The 21,563-nt window shown below is 43.2% G+C and overlaps 1 protein-coding gene across 4 annotated transcripts; it reads left to right on the forward strand.

The window, feature by feature from the left end:
* Window positions 1-11,158: 11,158 nt before the first annotated feature.
* LOC126692842 (F-box protein At3g58530) lies at window positions 11,159-19,215 on the forward strand. 4 transcript variants are annotated; one of them, XR_007645107.1, is made up of 12 exons: window positions 11,159-11,385; window positions 11,459-11,518; window positions 11,899-11,982; window positions 12,665-12,795; window positions 12,902-12,977; window positions 15,771-15,841; window positions 16,197-16,283; window positions 17,585-17,657; window positions 17,732-17,799; window positions 17,904-17,947; window positions 18,522-18,627; window positions 18,817-19,215. XR_007645107.1 is itself a non-coding variant. In XM_050388642.1 (12 exons), the coding sequence occupies exons 1-12, from the start codon at window positions 11,227-11,229 to the stop codon at window positions 18,868-18,870; spliced, it is 1,038 nt and encodes a 345-aa protein (XP_050244599.1). In that variant the 5' UTR covers window positions 11,159-11,226; the 3' UTR covers window positions 18,871-19,215. The 4 variants fall into 4 exon arrangements, 2 of the variants coding, with proteins under 2 accessions (XP_050244599.1, XP_050244598.1); XM_050388642.1 differs by having other exon boundaries at window positions 17,904-17,972; XR_007645106.1 differs by having other exon boundaries at window positions 11,160-11,385; window positions 18,722-19,215.
* Window positions 19,216-21,563: the final 2,348 nt, after the last annotated feature.

Consider the following 21,563-nt stretch of genomic DNA (forward strand, 5'->3'; position numbering starts at 1 on the left):
GGCCCCGGGCCCAAGCCCATACCGGCCTTGGGCGCAGGCCCAGCAGAAAGTTCCAGTTACCTTATGCCCTTCTTGAAACTGCCTTAGAGCCAAAAACAAAGTTTTGGGTATTAAGTTCCCGGGGTTGACCGGTTAATATTTCCCGGTAGAGCGCATTAGTCAATACCCGGGAAGGTCATGATATGCACGGGAACGTGAGTTGCCGAACATAATCGGTGAAAATGGAACCAAGTTCCAAGATCATAAATGCTGCACCGCCCTTTCACCTAAACAACCACTTTAACCAGATAATACTGGACCTTCAATAGCACTAACGGTGAATATAATCATGATCTCCCCACTAACCTTGGCTATAAATAGAGGAAAGTTGGGAGAAGAAGGGATTCAGAAAAATTGAGAGAAAATAGTCAAGGAGAGAGTATCAACTGAGTGTCGCTTTGAGTCCCTCTGCCGAGAACGACCCATTGTAGGAAATCCTTAAACCCACTACAAATAAATTGTGAGCCCAAGTAATCTAAGGCCCAGAATTCTTGTACTTGGTTCTTACAATTGGTGCCCACCGTGGGGCTATCCTACGAAGCTGTGGTTCGAGTGAGACTCAAGCGAAGAAGATGTCTGAGGAGCGTTCAGGAGGGCACGTGCCGAGCAATTCCGCAGGATCTTCTCGGGGATCGACGTGGAGGGAGAGAAGACAGAAGCGGCTGGAGGATAGGGAGCATCCAAGAGGAGAGGAAAGGTCCGGATTGGGAGAAGGATCGGCCCAGACACACCGGACGATTTCAAACGTTTCAGCACATCGGCAACATGATGATAGAGACCGGGAGCTGGAGCGGCTGCGCAGATTGGTAATGGACTTGGAGCTGGAAGCAAGGGGTCGGCGCCACGAAAGGAACCACAACCCCCAACCTAGGAGGAACCGTGGCGAGGAAGGTTCCAGCCGATCTGTTACACAACAACACCGAGACTGATCACGTTCTCAAGAGTCACGTCGTCACTCCCGGGAGACGCGTCGTAGACAGGACCGTTCCCGGTCGCATGGATATGATAACCAAGGGTCAGAGTCGCCAGAGGAGCGGCGGCCCCACAACGCCGCGATGGACGCCATGAGCAGGGCCTTGCGGATGGCAGCCCGGTCTCCATTCTCTGATGAGATTGAACGGGCACCCATGCCGAGCAGATTCACGAGTCCACCATTCAATTCCTATGAGGGAAGGACAGACCCCGTGGAGCATGTCAGTCATTACATCCACATGATGTCGTTGCATGCGCACAACGATGCATTGATGTGTAAAGTATTCCCCTCTAGTCTCGGCTCTACCGCACTGAGATGGTTCAATGGGTTGCGGAAAGGTTCTATACACAGCTTCGCCGAGCTGATTCAGGAGTTCGGCAGCAGGTTCGTAACATGCAGCCGAGTGCAACAACCGGTCGACGCGTTGCTTTCCATGAAAATAAGGGTCGGGGAAACCCTTCGGAGTTATGCCAGCCGATACTGGGAACTCTACAATGAGATTGGTGGGGGAAACGAGAAAATCGCAGCTAGGACCTTCAGGATGGGGCTCCCCGAGGATTCTGAACTGCGGGAGTCGCTGACGAGAAGACCCCCGGAGGATATGAGGCAACTGATGAGACGCATAGAGGAGTACAAACGCCTGGAGGATGACCAGCTGCAAAGCAGGGGGAAAGCCCCTTTTACGGGGAGATCTCGGCAAAGCATCTTGCCGCCAAAAGCAAAAAGGGACTTCAGAATGTAGGAACCAGAGGTGCAGATCGAAAGGGTTAATGTGTTGTTTAAAGAGCCCGTGCACAAGATACTGGAACGGATAAGGAACGAGCCCTTCTTCAGATGGCCGAACAAAATGGGGGGCGACCCATCTCGGAGGAACCAAAGCCTATACTGCACTTATCACAGAGACAAGGGGCACACCACCGAGCAGTGTAGGGTATTGAAAGATCATCTCGGGCAGTTAGTGAAGGCAGGGCACCTGAAAGAGTTTATAGCAGATTACACTGACGGGGAGACCGAGCAGGGCGCCCAACAGAAAAGGAATCCCCTTCCACCACCCCGGGGGGTAATCAACGTCATTCATGCCGCACCGAGAGGGGCCGCAGCGGCAAGGATGGTGATGACAGTGGCTTGCGCGGAGGGAGAATCATCCAAGAAGCAAAGGAGAGTTGGACGGCTAGACATCTCGTTCGGAGAAGATGATTTCGAAGGAACCATCCAACCTCACGACGACGCTTTGGTGTTGACAACCCGGATAGGCGGATTCCTGGTGAAGAGGGTGATGATTGATCAGGGTAGCGGAGCTGACGTCATGTACCCGGACCTCTTCCAGGGGCTCGAGTTAAAAACCCAGGATTTGGCGAAGTATAACACGCCATTGGTATCGTTTGACGGGAGAATTGTGATCCCCGAGGGGCAAATCTCTCTCCCAGTGGACATGGAGGGCAAGGAAGTTGTAGTTACATTCATAGTAGTCCGATCATTCGCACCTTACACCGCAATCCTGGGGAGGCCGTGGATTCACACCATGGGGGCTGTTCCGTCCACCCTCCACGTGAAAGTAAAATTTCCTACTGAGTACGGAGTTGTAGAGGTAAGGGGGAATCAGCAGGTGGTGAAGCAATGCCTCGTAGCCGCGGTCCAGTGGGAAAAGGAACAGCTCGGCCAAGCTGAGCACGCCGAGAAAGAGACTGCATAGCAATTACAGATACCCCAAGAAAATGGGGCAGACGTTGCCGAGGAGATGCTGAAGGTAAGAATTCTCCCAGATAGTGACAAATACTTCCAGATAGGTACAAGCATGAATGACCGGGAAATGGTAGAAATGTTGTTGTTCTTGTTAAAGAACATAGATGTCTTCGCGTGGAACCCGTATGAAGTACCCGGCGTAGACCCCGAGTTCATTGTTCACAAACTCAATGTGGACCCATCGTTTCCCCCGAAAAAGCAGAAGCCGAGAAGAGCATCAAAGGAGCACGTCGATGCGGTAAACCTGGAGGTCCAGCGACTGAAGGAAGCCGGGGTCATAAAAGAAATATTCTTCCCGAGATGGCTAGCAAACACTGTCGTAGTAAAGAAGAAGAGCGGGAAATGGAGAGTTTGCGTGGACTTCACCGATCTAAACAGAGCGTGTCCCAAGGATCCGTTCCCGATGCCCAAGATTGATCAGCTAGTAGATGCCACGTACGGGCACCCGAGAATGAGTTTTCTGGACGCCTTCCAAGGCTACCACTAGATTGCCCTGGCGCCCGAGGACCGAGAGAAGACAGCATTTATATCCCCGAATGCAAACTATCACTACGAGGTCATGCCGTTTGGGTTGAAGAATGCCGGGGCCACCTACCAGCGTATGATGACACGGATGTTCCGGGAAAAAATTGGGTGCACGGTTGAAGTTTATATCGACGACATAGTAGTAAAAAGCAGAAAAGAGTCGCTGCATACTGAAGACCTTCGGGGAGTATTCGAGATACTACGGCGACACAGGCTGCGCCTCAATGCCGAAAAGTGCACTTTCGGAGTGGGGGCTGGTAAGTTCCTGGGTTATCTGATCTCCACTCGGGGAATAGAGGCTAATCCCGACCAAATAGAGGCCGTCAATCGCCTCCAACCACCGAGCAATCCTAAGGAGGTGCAAGTGCTCACCGGGATGTTGGCCGCCCTGAACCGATTCATCTCCAAGTTTGCCGATCGCTGCCGGCCATTCTATCAACTTCTGAAGAAGTGGAAGGGGTTTCAGTGGGACGAGAGCTGCGATGAAGCTTTTCGAGAACTAAAGGAATATTTGGCAAAGGCGCCGAGGTTGACGGCCCCGGAGCCCGGGGAGGATTTGTTTATGTACCTTGCAGTCACCGATCATGCCGTAAGTGCTGTGTTACTAAGGGACCGGAGAGTGCAGATGCCGGTGTATTACGTGAGCAAGACCTTGGTCGATGCCGAGACAAGGTACCTGCCTCTTGAAAAGTTGGTTCTGGCCTTGGTACACGCCACGAGGAAGTTACCACACTACTTCCAGGCACACACAGTGTTCGTCCTCACCGAGTATCCATTGCAATCACTGTTGAAAAGATCCGATTTCACAGGACAGATTGCTAAATGGGGGACTCGGTTGGGATCGTTTGACATAAGATACCGACCTAGAAGCTCGGTGAAGGGGCAGGTCCTCGCTGATTTCATCGCGGAATTTACACCTAAGGGTGAAGGCCAGGTAATCTGTAGTACGGAGATTCGCCCGTGGAGGTTATTTGTGGACGGCGCATCAAATGCTATGGGGGCTGGGGCTGGTATTGTCATAGTCACCCCTGAAGGCATGCGACTGGAACACTCCTTCAGACTGGGGTTCAAAGCCTCGAACAACGAAGCCGAATATGAAGCCCTACTGGCCGGACTGAGGGCAGTACTGGGCGCCAAGGACGTGGAAATCTACTCGGACTCTCGGCTGGTTGTTTGTCAGATCACTGGGGACTTCGAGGCTCGGGATCCTCGAATGAAAGCTTATCTAAGAACGGCAAAGCAAATTATCGGTCAGTTTGGAACGGTGAAGATATCCCAGGTAGCCCGGTCACAAAACAGGCATGTTGACTCTCTTGCCACGTTAGCCTCATCTGCTACCGAGGACACCCCGAGGCTTATCACGATTGAACTTGTAAGGGAGCCAAGCATCTGTGTGAAGACTGCTCTCGACCAGGCCGGAGTAGAGGTCGCCCAGGTGGCGGTGGCCGGATCATGCTGGATGAACCCGATCATAGACTTTCTTTCCGAGGATAAAGTTCCTGAGGATGAGGCCGAGGCCAACAAGATTCGACGAATGGCTCCCAGGTACTGGTTATCTTCGGACCGAAAGTTGTACAGAAGGTCCTTCGCGGGCCCTTACCTCTTGTGCCTGCATCCTGAAAGAGTGAAGGAGCTTCTAACCGAGCTGCATGAAGGAGTATGCGGCGGTCATGCTGGGGGACGATCTTTAGCACACAGAGCAATGACGCAGGGGTTTTGGTGGCCACGGATGCAGAAGGACGCCGCCGAATACGTTCGAAGGTGCGAGCAATGTCAAAAGCACGCCCCAATGATCCATCAGCCGGCAGGACGTCTAAATCCTGTCAGCAGCCCGTGGCCATTTGCACAATGGGGGCTTGACATCCTCGGGCCGTTCCCCCGAGCAACGGGGAACCGCCGTTTTGTACTGGTGGCTGTGGATTACTTCACAAAGTGGGTTGAAGCTGAAGCCTTGGCCAATATCCGGGATACTGACGTGAAAAAGTTTGTGTGGAAAAACATAGTTACAAGGTTCGGGGTGCCGAATTCACTAGTGACAGACAACGGGCTACAATTCGACAGCAACGCTTTTCGGACTTTCTGCAGCGAGCTCCGCATCAAGAACAAGTATTCAACCCCGGCATACCCCCAAAGCAACGGCCAAGCTGAAGCAGTAAACAAGACTATTTTGAACGGGCTCAAGAGAAGGTTGGATGGGGCGAAAGGAAGATGGGCAGAAGAACTACCCAGTGTTTTGTGGGCCTACCGCACGACCCCCAGGAGATCCACGGGGGAAACCCCATTTTCTCTGGCATACGGGGTAGAAGCAGTGATACCAACCGAGGTGAGCTTATGCAGTGCACGGGTCGCCGGGTTTGACCCCGTACAGAACGCCGACCTTATGATGGAGCATTTGGATTGGCTAGAAGAGTGCAGGGAGGCCGCGACCGTACGTCTTGCCGAGTATCAGCAGAAGCTGGCGCAGAGGTACAACCGAAATGTAAAGACCAGGGAATTCAGTGCCGGGGAATTAGTGTTAAGAAGGGTAGTGGGGCACATGCGGGACATGGCTGCAGGGAAGCTTGCTCAGAGTTGGGAGGGACCGTATAGAGTCATAGCCGTCGCAGGTGCAGGGGCCTACCACTTGGAGGACCTGGATGAAAGGCCGCTCCCCCGACCATGGAACGCCAACAATCTGAAGAAATTCTACGCGTAACCATCAATGTGAGCCAAAACTTGTATTCTGTTAAGATTATGAGCATGATGAACTTTTTTGTCTGTGCTGTTTTCTTTTTGACCCTGTAACCACACCAAGAGAATTGCCAATAAAGCCCAAGGACAGAAACCTGACCCTCGGCTCGATCAACATCGCCGAGCAGGTGAAACAGGTGAAAACCTTACGAATAAATCCTAAGGACAGAAACTTGACCCTCGACTCGATCAACATCGCCGAGCAGGTGAAAACCTTACGAATAAATCCTAAGGACAGAAACCTGACCCTCGGCTCGATCAACATCGCCGAGCAGGTGAAAACCTTACGAATAAAACCTAAGGACAGAAACCTGACCCTCGGCTCGATCAACATCGCCGAGCAGGTGAAAACCTTACGAATAAAACCTAAGGACAGAAACCTGACCCTCGGCTCGATCAACATTGCCGAGCAGGTGAAAACCTTACGAATAAATCCTAAGGACAGAAACTTGACCCTCGGCTCGATCAACATCGCCGAGCAGGTAAAAACCCTACGAAGAAATCCTAAGGACGGAAACCTGATCCTCGGCTCGATCAATATCGCCGAACAGTCCAATAGCGCTCTCAAAATTCTCACAGCGCCGCACAACAGGTTTTCGGGGGTACCATTCTATTAAGCGGCCATAGCACTGGTATAATTCAAGCAAAACACAAAACAAAGATAATCTCATTCAACAAATTGGAACTGAAGCAGAAAACGGACTACTGATTAAACAGGTAAAAGAAATTGTTCAATCACCACATCCCGGTGACATGGGCAAATAAAACCGACAAACTAAAGCAATTGTTCGATCACCACATCCCGGTGACATAGGCAAATAAAACAAAATAAAGATAAACTAACAAGTAAAAATAAAATCAGCTGGTAGGTTGAATCGGTGTTGGCACTTCCTGCTGGACGGTCAGAGGAAAAGGCTGGCCCTCACCAAGAAGCTCCTGCACGGTAGGTATGCTCGTGGCCTCCATATCCTCGGGCTCGGCGTGAGAGTCGATTTGCTCAACCAACTCCCTCATACTGGCCGTCTCCTCCTCGTCAAAAGCAGCCGGGGCGTTCTGGACGGCAGGTACAGGGTTCGGAAATGGAATCTGGCCGGGGTCTCTCAGCGGCGAGTCTTCAGGAACTCCCATTGCCTGAAGAGCAGCAAACCACCCGGCCTCGAAACCCATATGCCGAGCCCGAGCAACCACCGGCTCTGCAGAGTTCTCTGCGTCGGCGAAGCCTACGTCGTACCACTTTTGCTCCGCGGCCGCCAAGCCTGCCCTGAGATCAGCTATCTCGTCGGCATGAGAAGTGTTGAGGCTGAGGGCTTCGGCCAGTTTGAGTTCCGTCTCATTTTGCCTGGCCAGGAGGTCAGTACACCTCTGTTCGGCCGATGCTCGAAACTTCTCCGCGGCAGCAGCCTTCTTCTCGGCAGCCTCAGCAATCTTGGCTTTTTCCTTAGCCGTTTTTACTGCTGCCTCCCGCGCCCCCTTCTCGCGCTCATTTTCCTCATCAAGCTCCCGTGCCCGGGCAGCCACAATGTGAGCCAGTTGAGCGGCCTAGCAAGCGCAAAGGTTAGCAAAGTGACAAAAGGAAATCTACATGGAGCAAATAGACAAAAGAATTACCGCAATGGCGTGCCACTCTAACCGGCGCCCCACGGACTCCTCGGACCCATCATCAAAGGCGTGCACGTCCTCGGGAAGTTGGAGAGCTCCGGCCAAGGTTTGGGCAATACGGCCGCCCTCGCCCTTATCCCACATCCGAACAGAGGCCGTCGATGGCAATGGCTTGCCGTCCAGAAGGAACTTTGGCTCCCACGCTGGAGCCACTTGGGAGGAGGACGCGCCCCCCGTGCCGGCTTCGGTCGGCGGCTCGCGGATGACAATCCCCCCTGTTGGTCGGGGAGGAGTCTGGACAGCAGCGTCCCCCGGGATCGTGGAATGTTGCTCGGTTACTTTCTGTTTCTTCCGGGCACGTCCGGACTGCGAGGGGGGAGGAGGTTGAGAAACTGGACCCCGACCCTGAGTAGGCGGGGGCTGGTTGGTCGGCCGGGCACCAGGCACGAACCTGTCAAGGGTCATTACTCTCCTTGCCACCATTCTTGCACCGGGCTGGATCGCTTCAGCTAGCAGGTTAGCCGCGTCTGTCACTTGCTGTTGATGCTCGGCGGGTGGAACCTCGGGATGGGGCTGCTCTTGGGCTTGGTCCCCTTGTTGTATAGCTTCGTGAGCTCTCTCTCTAAGGCGCCGGGATACCTGTTCCGCGGAATCGTCTCGAAGGGGAACTAGTTCGTCCGCGGCAGTGAACCGCCGACCAAATTCCCTCGCTTCCCCGGTTGTAAGCTTCGGCGGCAAGAAATTCACGTACCGGACGTCTATGTACGAGAGCAGGGGGCTGTCAACTATCAACGCCTGCTTGAAAGGTTGCCAAGTAGAGTAAACCGGTTCCACGCCGAGGATCAGGTGTGAGGCCCGGAGTTGCCCGTCCCAATGCACGTAGATCTCGGAACGAAGGACGAAGTTTAGGTCCCTGACATGGACGGCTCTGAGGTCCTGAACAAACACTTTGCCGTCTGCAAAAGAACAGATAACGCGTTAGCTTTTAACAATAAAAGATTTTCTTTTACTCAAACAACTATAAGAAGGGGAGGGTACGAACCCACTTCACGCCGTGTGAGGGGGCAAGGGATCTCCCCGGCAAACCAATTGCCGCGCACCCTGACGAACTCCCCGGCGGAGTTCCTGTTCGAATCGGGTGGGCACGATATCAGCCGTACCCGAGCATCCCTTGTCTTTAAGTAGTAATTTGTGGATTTGCTCCCACAGAGGCTGTACATTTGGTTAATATCATGGTGGTCTAGTTGAAAGTTAAAGGTATGGTTCAACTGGCCGACACAACTAACTACCCGGTAAAAATTGGGGGGAAGCTGGTCGGGGCACAGCCCATAGTAGGTGAGTGTGCTTATCAGGAGGGGATCTACCGGGAACCTAACCCCACCTTCTAAGATGGACATCAAAGGAAAGAAGGCTGTACCCTGCCCTCGGTGGAGTTCCATATCACTCTCATGGCAGTAAGCCACGTCCACGTCACTGGGGATACTAAATTTACTCCTAAAGGTGGCCAAAGCAGCCGGGGTATCTAGAAGGTAAGAATAACCCATCTATAAAACCTAAAACTATAAGAATAAACTCAAAGAAACAAAGCTGAAGGAACAGGAAGGGGAAGAAAGACTTACTTTGGGTTCTAAGGAGGAAAAGAACGCTGAGCAAGCAAGCACACAGAAATGTAGTCGGCAGAGAGTAGGCACTAAAGATCAGAGGCGAAGGAAAAATGGAGTGACGTTTGGAGAAGAACTATTTATAGAGCCAGAAGAAATGGGGAAAGAAGAAACGCTTGATCAAGCAATAAATGGGCACAGCGTACGAGCGACCCAGCAAATGCCAAGCGTAACCGATTTGCGCGCCGCTTCGGTTCACGAACCGTCAGGCAATAATGACGACTGCGCCTGGCGCCGCGAAACGGCGCGTCTTTTGAGATGACTATTAATGAGAAGTGACAGCCAGAAGTCCCAGACTAAAAGATTCCCGAGGTCAAAATGCCCAGGCAGCTCCTTGATTCTCCTCGGCGACCGAGTATGAATCAAGGGGGGGCTATTGTACGGCACCGAGCTCCCAAAGCCCATACTGGCCTTGGGCCCAGACCCATCTGGGCCCCGGGCCCAAGCCCATACCGGCCTTGGGCGCAGGCCCAGCAGAAAGTTCCAGTTACCTTATGCCCTTCTTGAAACTGCCTTAGAGCCAAAAACAAAGTTTTGGGTATTAAGTTCCCGGGGTTGACCGGTTAATATTTCCCGGTAGAGCGCATTAGTCAATACCCGGGAAGGTCATCATATGCACGGGAACGTGAGTTGCCGAACATAATCGGTGAAAATGGAACCAAGTTCCAAGATCATAAATGCTGCACCGCCCTTTCACCTAAACAACCACTTTAACCAGATAATACTGGACCTTCAATAGCACTAACGGTGAATATAATCATGATCTCCCCACTAACCTTGGCTATAAATAGAGGAAAGTTGGGAGAAGAAGGGGTTCAGAAAAATTGAGAGAAAATAGTCAAGGAGAGAGTATCAACTGAGTGTCGCTTTGAGTCCCTCTGCCGAGAACGACCCATTGTAGGAAATCCTTAAACCCACTACAAATAAATTGTGAGCCCAAGTAATCTAAGGCCCAGAATTCTTGTACTTGGTTCTTACATAAGATTACAAAATATATCACATTACATTACTTATAGAAAACACCTTAATATAACATTAAGCTAATGTACATCGCATCATGAACATATCACGATGAACCAAATGTCAGTGTCTACATCGTGTCAGTTCAAGTGCATGTGTCTAAGGATGGCAATTTTGCCCTGCCTCGCTTAACCCACCCCTCCTTGTTTCGCATCGTGCAGGTTTTCCTCGCCCCGCAAAGGTGGTGAGGCTGGGATGAGGCAAGATTTTAGCCCCGCACCACAAGGTGCGGGGATGAGTATAAACTTTTTAGACCCACCCCACCCCACCCCTCCCAGTCCTCGTCCCTATCCCCGTCTTGCCTCGTGTTGCTAAGAGTTATAATTGTAAATTTTTCATACCCTAAAACCCTACTATTTAAACAAATATATTAATATTAGCTTATTTTATTCTACCTAATATGACTCTCTACCTTTATTTTGTTATGTGCTATACTATGAGATTTTTTTTTGTGATTGTCTTATTAAACACTTGGATATATTATTCAATTTTTTCTAAAATTGATTTGATTTGATAGGATAAATTTAGTTGTAATTTCAAGTATATTTTTATTAATGAAATAAGTTTCATTAAAAAAATTGTACTAGTTGTAAGGCAAATTAACAAAAAGAAGAGTTTTACAGGGTGGGGTGGGGTTTCGCAGGGCCCCAAGGGGTGGGGATGGGGTGAGAATTTTTTCCGTCATGCAGGACAGGGCAAGGATGGAGCGAGACAAAACCATGAGGGGCGGGGACGAAGACCCTATTCTTCGGCCCCGTCCCGCCCTATTGCCATTCTTACACGTGTCCTTGAAAATGGTTATATTATATTATATGCACGCCCGTTGTGAATGTGTCTAAAAATACAGGGACATGACTGCAAAGTATCTACATTTTTAACTTGTAAGTTGTAAAGAGACATAAAATCTTTGCTGCGATACCCGCAAAGGACCCCGAGATGGAAGAAGCAGAAGCAGAGGTGACATGGAAGAGAGAAACAATCCCAAAGGTGCTCAAAATCGTGAGCACGAGACTGCCCCAGAGAGACCTTATCTCTCTTCTTCTAGTCAGCCCATGGCTTCATCGTACCCTGGTCTCCCACCCCTCTCTATGGCTGGTAATACTCTCACCTTTCTCTTTTGGTATGAATAATGATATTGGTTTGTAAAGTCCGGGTTTTTATTTGGCAGGTTCTTGATTTTAGTCAGATGGGTAATGCTGGAAATCGCCTAGTAGCTGCGCTTTCACTGGTTAGTGCAAGTTTTTATTGCCAAAATTTTTTAAAAAAATAAAAAAAGTTATTTCTTTTTTGAATGAATGAGTAGACATTTTGTGTTGAATGTAGCCCATGTTAATGTGAGATTCTTCTTTTTTATTTTATGAATAGAATATAGAAAATGCAAGATTTTAGAAGTATTCAATATAATCAATACTGAATGATATCGATATGGCTGTAGAATTGTTAAAGTTTAGATAAAGAATGGTGGTTATTTTGTTTGGAGTGAATGAAATTGAGATGAGTATGACTGATGTAATTGAGATGAGATTAGTTGTGTGCTTTTCCTTGCTGAATTTATTGCAATGATTCTTGATTTTAACGATGATTTTGTTGTGGGTTTTTGTTTTGTAGCCTAGATATCGTCATGTGAAGTATATAAACCTTGAATTTGCACATGATATTGAGGACAAACATCTTGAACTCCTTAAAAGCAAGGTAACTTATGTTACTATGATTTGAATTTTGCATATAATTTCATTTGGTGAAGAGCTTGAAAGTCTTTGACAGTATGTTGTGTGACTGAGAGTCAGTGTGCAAGTGTATGTGCTGCATTGTTGTGCACCAAAGACCATATTATGTTCTCATCAACCAACAGCCATATCATGTTCCCCATTAGTACATCTTGTCATATCTTCAAAAACTGTAATGTAACATAAGTATAGGCTGCTATGTGACAGGATTTGTTATGCACTGAACTGAGACCTGTTAATTTCTCATCACCTGGATTCCGGTCATATCATCACAAAGTGTATGTGACATAGGTATAAGTAACTCTTTGGAAGGGTCTGATCTTACATCATTAGCCATGTTTTAGGTAGTATCACACACTTGTTAGGTAGAGAGGGGGAAAAAGAAGAAGAAGAAAAGATTTTGCTCTACAGGACCTAGAAATTGTTCTATCATTGCATGCTAAAGTTTCTGTAGTATTGAAACCCCAAGACATCTGCTGATCTATGGAATCTAGATGAAGTAATTAGCTTTAGTTGAATAATTGCTGTATCAAAAATTATGTTTTATAATGGATGCTTTTCTATAGCCTCAGATTCTATTGATTATTTATAGTCTTTGATAACTTATAATGTAGTATTTCATTGATGAAATTTGAAGCATTTTATAGTGTTTGGATTCTCTTCAAAACCTGGAGTCTTTGAATCTGAATGGCTGCCAAAAGATTTCTGATAAGGGAATTGAAGCTATAACCAGTGTGTGTCCTATACTGAAAGTCTTCTCCATCTATTGGAATGTGAGGTATATTATTAAATATTCACTAGATCTGCAAATTGACAAAGTTTTCATACCCTATATTTAGATCCCAACATTGCATTATAAATTTTGAAATATGATTGAACTCCAGGATTACAGATATGAGTATAGAGCATCTGGTGAAGAACTGCAAACATGTAACTGATTTGAACTTAAGTGGTTGTAAGGTATTTGATTACAGGGTTTTATCCTACCAACTGCATTCTAAACTGTATGGAGTACATAAATACATTCATGTACGCATATATATTGTTTACCTCATTGCTTATTTTATATCTCCAGAGAACACTCAGTCTTGATTTATTTTCGGACTACACTTACAGATTAGAATCTACATGGATGTACAATCATGAATTTGCTTTGAAACAAGGTCACTGTAGGATTTACATCTGTTATGATATGCAAAAGAGAGAAGTTTTCCAGTTTTAAAGCATCTATGGGATAGCTTATTATCAAGATTACCCAGGAGTGGTATGAAATCTTTACCAATAATTTTTTTTACTGGACTAATCTTTTCTTATAATAATTATTGGACCAAATCAATCCATAAATTGTTCTTTTTTCCATACCATAACTCTCACTAGCCCAACACTGCTTTTTTGTAATTTTTTCCTCATCATGTTTCTCCTCCACCTGCTCTCTTCTCTTTTTTTTTACCCCTTTTTTCACTTCCACGCATTCTATTCTTCTTCCTATTCTTCCCGGTTCTTCTTGCTTCCCAACTGTTCCTCCTTATTTCTTATTTCTTTTGTTCCTCACTCTTTTAGACAACAGACCAGTCTGTTGGTTCAATTCTGTTGTCTCAAAGTTTCAGAACATTTTGGTCCATGTCTAGAAGTTGCTTGAGATAGTTTGGTTATTTGCAGAAAAGAGAGATTAATGAGCAAATGAGAAAAAGTGTGTCGATTCAAGTCGAAGAAATGAAAAGAGGCAGAGGTAGACCTAAAATAACATTAAAGGTAGAAAAAATGAAATGTCAATTAAGGAGATAACAAAAAGTGTGACTTCCAATAGAATATAATAGAATGGTGGAAATCAATACGTGTGGTCAGCCCTGACTAGTTGATGAGGATTCATAGTTGACCCCATATTTTGGTACTAAGGCTTGGTTATTGTTTCTGTCGCATAGAAGTTCGTTCCTTCACAAGATGCCTAGATCTTTAAACTTGGAAACAAATTGGAGAAAAAGAAGGCATTTTCTATAGAGTATCATAGGGAACAAGGTACAGAATTAGCAAGTTTGTTTCTTTGGCTTTTAAACTCTTGTATACCTTTTGATGTCCTATTCTCTAATTTGTGAAACAAAGGCCTCCAACACCTTAATGTGTGTTTTTTTCCCCCCACAATATCACCATTTCATGTAAATGAGTGATCCAATAATTTCTTTATCTATTATGGCCCGAAATTTCTATTCTGCCCAAAACACTCCGAAACGGCTGAAACATCCTAAAATACTCGGAAATGTAAGCCGATAGTTTCTAGGGTAGCTCATACTGGTTTGGTTGCCAGCAGAATAAATTTTGGTTGTACCAGTTGGTACGGTATGAAATTTAACTTTGGGAAAAAACATTTTTTTGACACTTATGATGTAGTTTTCACTGCTAGCTTGAAGAGGTACGTTTTTGTAATAAAATTTTGCTTGCTTGCTTTGGGAAATGTTTTTATCACAGCAACCTGGGCAAGTGCGTAGCTATCCTCTTTACTTAACACAATGTTTGGTATGAGGGATGGGAAGGGGAAGGGAGAGGGGGAAGCAGCTGGAAGTTAGAGTAGTTCATCCCTCCTTCCGACCCTCATGTTGTTTGGTAGAAGGGAAGGAAAAGAGGAAGGAAGAACATAAAGCTAGAATTTTACATACTCATCTAATTTGTTTACAGAGGGTATGTAACAACCTCCCCCCCCCCCACTTGTGTATATATTGTCCGCTTTGGAGCTCATACCCCTCATAGTTTTGTTCTCCCCTAAAGCACACAGCAGTGGGGAAAAGACCTCTAGACATTAAAGGGAGGTCACTCCTTATAAGCACATTCTCATGTGCTTCCCTAGGCGATGTTGGCTTCCATGGAATGCAAGACCCCCCTTTTGGGTCACCACCCCCCCTTACGGGCACACGCGTCCTCGCTTGTGGGGCCCACACTTTCGGCTAGGACATGACTTTGATACCATTTATAACGACTCTACCCCAATTGTGTAGATATTGTCCACTTTGGAGCCCATACCCTTCATGGTTTTGTTCTCCCACAGAGCACACAGTAGTGAGGAAAAAGACCTCTACACATTAAAAGGAAGGTCACTCCTTATAAGCACATCCCCATGTGCTTCCCTAGGCAATGTGAGCTTCCATGGAATGTAAGACACCCCTTTTGGGTCACTATAGGGTACAAATGTAAATTTACAAGGTTTTGATAACAAATTCCTCTCCCTTTGGTTTTGTGGGACGAAGGGGTTTTATGCAAGAGAGACTAAGGTTAGACCCTTCAGGGATAAGGGAAAAGAAAAAAAAATTGAAAATGACATGGTTGTCTATGACATCATAGAGTACAAAACCCTATTTGGGGCAGAATAAGCAATAAGAGCGCATGCCAGTGGGAGTCCTTTTTTTTCCAGTTTTGTTTGTCAAGGAAAATGGAAACATATATTTTCATGATTGTTATGGTTCACAAGAAATAGCATTGGTAGTTTGAAAGTTCAGATTGTGTTAAGAATCAGCATTTTGGAGGTTATCTTGACTATGGTATCTACAGTAATGTTATTATTATTGTTGTTACCATTTTGTCTTCGTCGTCATCATTGTCATCATCTTCTTCTAATTTATTAACCTGCAAAACAATATGTGAAACATGACACCTCCATATTTTGAATGTTTATGATTATATCATGCATCCATTACTCAATTGTTCTTTTAATATTTATCTTGAAGGATTGTCTTTCAATGTAATACCTTGATATGACAACTGCAGAAAATTTCAGACAAAAGTTTGCAATTGGTTGCTGAGAATTATCCGAAATTAGAGTTTTTGAATCTGACTAGGTATGTAAAATTAATTTATACAGATTATATTGGATAGTTGGAAAATTGTCATTTTGAGAAATTATAATAACTTATCTGCTGTCAATTATGATATATACTCCATAACAATCATTTTGTGGCTTTTAAGCTATGAATCGTCTGAATATTATGATTTGACCACATATTTTACTGGCACAGAAGCTTTTGAGGATGGCTTATTATTGTTTGTAATTTATAGCATATGCAACTCTTCCTCTTGAAGCGTTTGCATTCTCGATGATTGTCAAGTGACATGTTCAAATTAATTTCCATGAGTAGAAAATCTGTACCTTAATCTGCACCTTCCTGCTTGTGCTTACATTTCATATATTGGCAGGTGCATCAACTTAACAGATCGTGGATTACAGCAAATACTGTTCAAATGCTCCTTCCTTCAGAGTCTAAATATCTATGCACTTTCTAGGTATGTGAGGGAATCATTGTATGTTACCTAAGAATCATGGACTTGGACATGGACACAACACTGAGCACAGCAACACAGTAATTCTTGAAAAACTAGCACATGACATGTTGGGGACATAGCAACTATTTAATTAATAAAATAATATTTTTATGTGTATTTTATACAATTTAGGCATATTTTATGTTAATTAGTGATAACAACAACAAAGTTTTAGTCCCAAATTTTTTGGGGTCATGCATGGATCCTCAATAGATTAGTCAGTCGGTCACAGATTAGTGATCATAATTAAAGTATTGTAACTAAACTATGTAATAATAGTTAGTGATAATTGATAAATTACTGATTATCCCAAAAGTTTAAGTCATTAGAAAATAGTAAATTTAATTACTTAATCATAATTCTAACACTCCGCTTAAAGTGTGGGCCTAAACTCCCCCTTATAAGTAGGGCCAAACACATGGGACTTTTTAATATTATAATTGGGAGGTAGAGTTAATACAGGGATCGAAGTTAGGATCTCCTGCTCTGATACCATGATAAATTACCGATTCTCTCAAAAACTTAATTTGTTAGGAAATGGTGAATTTAATCATTTAACCATAATTCTAACAATAATACTTACAACTTTTGAGTTTGAAGTGTTTAACATTGTCCACTAGTGTCATTCAACTATGTTTGAGCATGAGAGTTAGAAACCAAGAACTAACTTTCAGCCGTGTCTCAACTATTGGAAAATACACAATCAACCTGGGCTTTTAAAAAATGAATGCAAAACTTAATTGAGAAGTCTTTGCCTCTTTGGCTCTCGAACATCTCTAAGCAAAAGGATTTTAAAAAATAAAAAATAAAGAAGAAGAAGAAGAGAGAACTGCAGGAGCAGCATCGATGGGCTGAGACTAGTAGACTAGTGCTGATGAGCTTCACCAAAGTGCAGATGGAGGACCAAGCATCTAAATCAAGAGAGGGCGAGATACAGAGGACCAAGTGAGAAAGAATGAGAAGATTGATTGTTTTACAACCTAAACTCCAATCTTTGGCTAAGATCATGCTAGGTTATCAGAAGCCCCAGTTTTGTTTTCCAATTTTTTTCATTGCTGTTTCCAAGACGTGTCAAAACTATATGTATATATAAATTTTTTCCTGTCCAACACTGCATGGACACATAGGCAGCCATGTCAATGGTGTGTCCATGTCCAACCTGGGCTGAGCTTTCTACCATGTTCATACTTCCCAGTATGTTACATTTAAATTTCAGTTTTTCTTGCTGTGATTTGACTGGTTGCAATTTTTTTTTTTTAAAGCTTCACAGATGAAGCTTACCGAAGAATGTCTCTTCTGACATATCTTAAGTTCTTAGACCTATGTGGTGCCCAGGTAATATCTCAGGTTTGCTAAGCACACAATTTATCATTTCAGGACTGATACTAATGAGAAAATGCTATTTCCAGAATCTGTCAGATGATGGACTTTCCTGTATAGCTGAATGTGTGAACCTTGTATCTCTTAATTTGACATGGTAACTAAAGTTTCCAACCTCCCTAAAGATATCTTTAAAGCAAAGGAGATAGATTGATTCAGAATTTTAATAACCTATATCTTTTTCTGTTTTCCCCCTGATAGGTGCGTTCGGGTCACTGATGAGGGGGTCATTGCCATTGCACAAGGTTGCACCTCTCTTGAATTTCTTAGGTACATCATGATAAGATAATATTTGAAGTACTAAAATATCTTATGTTTCCTGGTCTCAAATTGAGTTTGTTTTGACCTCTTGTCATTTACTCACTTAAGAAACTTGATTTTCTTGTCTCAAGATGATAATCTTTGACTGTGTAATTTCCTAGCTCCCATGCTAAATAAGCCCGTAAAATTACTTCTGGTTTTGTAAAAACTCCTCAAGTTGCTGATTTACCATGTAAGTGAGAGATGATGATAGCTGAAACCTCTTTTGTGAAACGACTGTGGCTTATTCAATGTTCTTGATCTAGGATTCAGTATTGGTTTGTCTTGTATGATTTCTAGTTAATTAAGCAAAACTGATATCAGCTATTCAAAAAACTAATATCGGCGTAACCTGCAATGTTTTGACATTAGAGAATTATAAAGTTAAAAAATAGCCCATGGGTCATTCCATGATATGTTGGTAACACCCTAGAGGCATGCTGTGACCTTTTGCCTATTAATCATTTTTCTCAAAATGTTTTCTATAACCGATATCATTAAAAAAAAAATGTAATGCAGCTTGTTTGGAATAGTTGGGGTGACCGATAAGTGTCTGGAGGCCCTGTCAAGTTCCTGCTCAAACACAATCACAACCCTTGATGTGAATGGATGTATTGGCATTAAGGTGACTACTTTTGACTTTGTTATCTTTTGTTTGCATGACAAAGTATAGCCATTAACTGACTGGTGTTCCTGATTCTATGCTTTCTCCCTAAAAGAGACGGAGCCGTGATGAATTGCTTCATTTATTCCCACATATAAAGTGCTTCAAAGTGCACAGCTAATATGTGGTGTGGAAATTTGCAAATATCAGGATCATCACCTTGCAACAAGCTATTGGACCTGCTTAGCTACAAAATTTGCTTGAAGTAAATTAGCAAACAAACAGATAAAGGATGAGGACAACAAGTGTCCATAACTTCTGTATTTGTGCTATATTTGGAATTCTTTTGAATTTTTATGCTTAGTTGTTGACTTCGTTTTATAACCAATCAAATTTTTGAGAGAGTAGGAAATAGATGGTTTTGATGGTAAGTGGTTTCCTGAAGGCTCATATAATTATGGCATCTTAATCAATGGTTGTAATATGAACTGAATAAAAACTAAATGTTACACGTGTTCTGATTCCCTTTTTTGGGGAGGGGGAAATAATGTATTCTGGTACATTTGGAAGAAAATAGTGAATTTCAGGCTCTAGATTTTGAAAGGATTACCCATTCGTCACTTCTTGGTGAAGGGATTGTAATTATTTTGCAATTATGTTTGTGTCAAACTGTATCTAACCTTGAGGAAAGTTCCCGGCAAACATCTTTGGTGAGAAGTATCTGGTTTTGAGAACTTGCTAGAAAGAGATTAATTTTATACGGAAAATGCTGCTGAACCATTTATTTACTGGAAATTTTGCTTATAGTTGTTTTTTTTTTTTTTCTTTTTGGGATGTATTCTTTTCTTTTTTGTTAAAGTGACTTACTTTGATAGGTTGTTTAGGCCTCATTCAGGCTTCATATCTTAGACAAGGTGCCCATTGGGCATTCAGTATTTGTAAGTTTGGTCCCCATTGATAGGATCGTTGTCCAAAGGATTAGATTTGAACCCCAATTTATCTGGTCAATGTTTGAACCACGAAGTGTTTTGAGCAATGTCATAAATTGCGTACCGTATTGGCCAGTACGTTCAAAATATACTGTACAAGTCTCCAAACTGGGACAATGACCCCTAGAGATGTACCAGTGTAAATACACGAATACATGAGATGAGAGTCGGTTGTTTACTTGTTTTGAACTGGAAATTTATTTTAGCCACTACTAGATAAAAGGAATTTTTTTTTTCTTTTAAAGAAAATGAAAATTTAGATAGTTTTTGGGGCTGGTTATTCATACTTTTTTAAAAATAATTTATAATGAGTGAAGGGAGATTTGAAACTTACATATTTCCATTGGAAATACTAAGTATGAGTTTGGGAAGTATCTTCTTCTTTTGCTTGCTTATTTTATGTACTATTTGTGAGTAACATTATTTTTTGTCTTGGCTTTATTTCAAATAATCTAACATTTAGTTTTTTTTTAAAAAATTTTTTTATATATTTAAATTAGCTAGTTTTTAGCATTTTGTTTCACATTATGCAAACTGATGGGTAACCTGTGCATATGCATCGTACAATTAAAAAAAAAAATTACAATTACACACATATATGGATTCAAATTACTCTCTTTCTTTTATTTTTTTATAACATGAGTTTACTCTTTCTTTTTTTGTTTATTGTGTTTTTTATGATTTATTTATATTAGATTCTTCGTTTTTTGCACCCCATTAACTTACCTAGAACAAAAATTTAAAAAAGACACGTGACACAAAATTAGACAACAATTGAAATCTAATTTAGAATCTAATTGGATTTTTTCTCAGTTTTACCTATTAATATATATAAGCTACTGAAAATAAGCAATTTTCAAACATAAGTATCAATTGAGGTATAAGGCTCTTGGCCATTCTATCTAATCTTAAATCATATTCTCATAATTAAGATTTGTTTTTTAATTATTATTTTTTAGTATTATTTTAGTTCTTTCTTTACTTTTTTTTTCAACCACTTGATTTGAGAGATAGAGAGTATATTTAATAAATTTATTGAGTTTTATTGCTTGGTAATTTTTTTTTGATTTATGTTATGAAATATTGTTTATTATTGATAATTTATTTTTTTATTAACTTGTCAATATATTATTTTTAAAATTATGTAAGGAGCAAGACAACGCAATGTATGATAAGATCTTGTGAGGTGGCGACATAATGGGATAGGTTGCCCCGACCTGTAGAGATAGAGTAGGGAAGCTCTTCTATGAGGCAAGAACAAAGCACCCAAGATCCAACCTTATCCTACCTCATTGTCATCCTAGTATAATAAAACTCTTCTTTTTTATTAAAAGCATAAAAATAAGTTTTGGTGCCTCAAACCAGTTATGGAAATGTTTAAGAATATATATATATATATATATATATAAATATATATATATATATATATATAAAGTTTCCATCACATGCCAATCCCAATCAAATGCTTGGGGTTCTAAAGGATTTTATAGCGTAGGTGAATGGTTTAAAAAGAGATGCTATCACATAAACTATCTGGTTTGACTGAATTAAATTGAACCATGTTGAGAAACTACCTTTAGTCCAGCTGATGCCAAACCAGGGGAGCTTACCAAATCCAAATGTGCTACAATGGTTAAATCAGTACAAAAAGGCATATGCCTTGGCCAAGGAAACAAATGACTCTTCATAGGGTAGAATGAGATTAAGATTTGACAAGAATAACCTTCCAAGATTGGCTTTTTGGTGTGTTAGGAGATTGTTTCCTCTAGTGTGCTAAAGGGCTATGTTCTAAAAATTGTAGGTTGAGGAACAAGTTCAATTGTATCAAACGCATCGACAGTTGGTGATACACAATCAATGGTTATCTAAAGGATGCTGGTAACGTTTGATGATCTCCCCTTTTAAGAGAAACCATAGAGATGAACCAGGAAGTCCCTAGCCCAGCCCATGTCTCCTTCAAATAGTATA

Source organism: Quercus robur, chromosome 7 (genome assembly GCF_932294415.1).
Source record: "Quercus robur chromosome 7, dhQueRobu3.1, whole genome shotgun sequence".
NCBI classification, from domain to species: Eukaryota; Viridiplantae; Streptophyta; class Magnoliopsida; order Fagales; family Fagaceae; genus Quercus; species Quercus robur.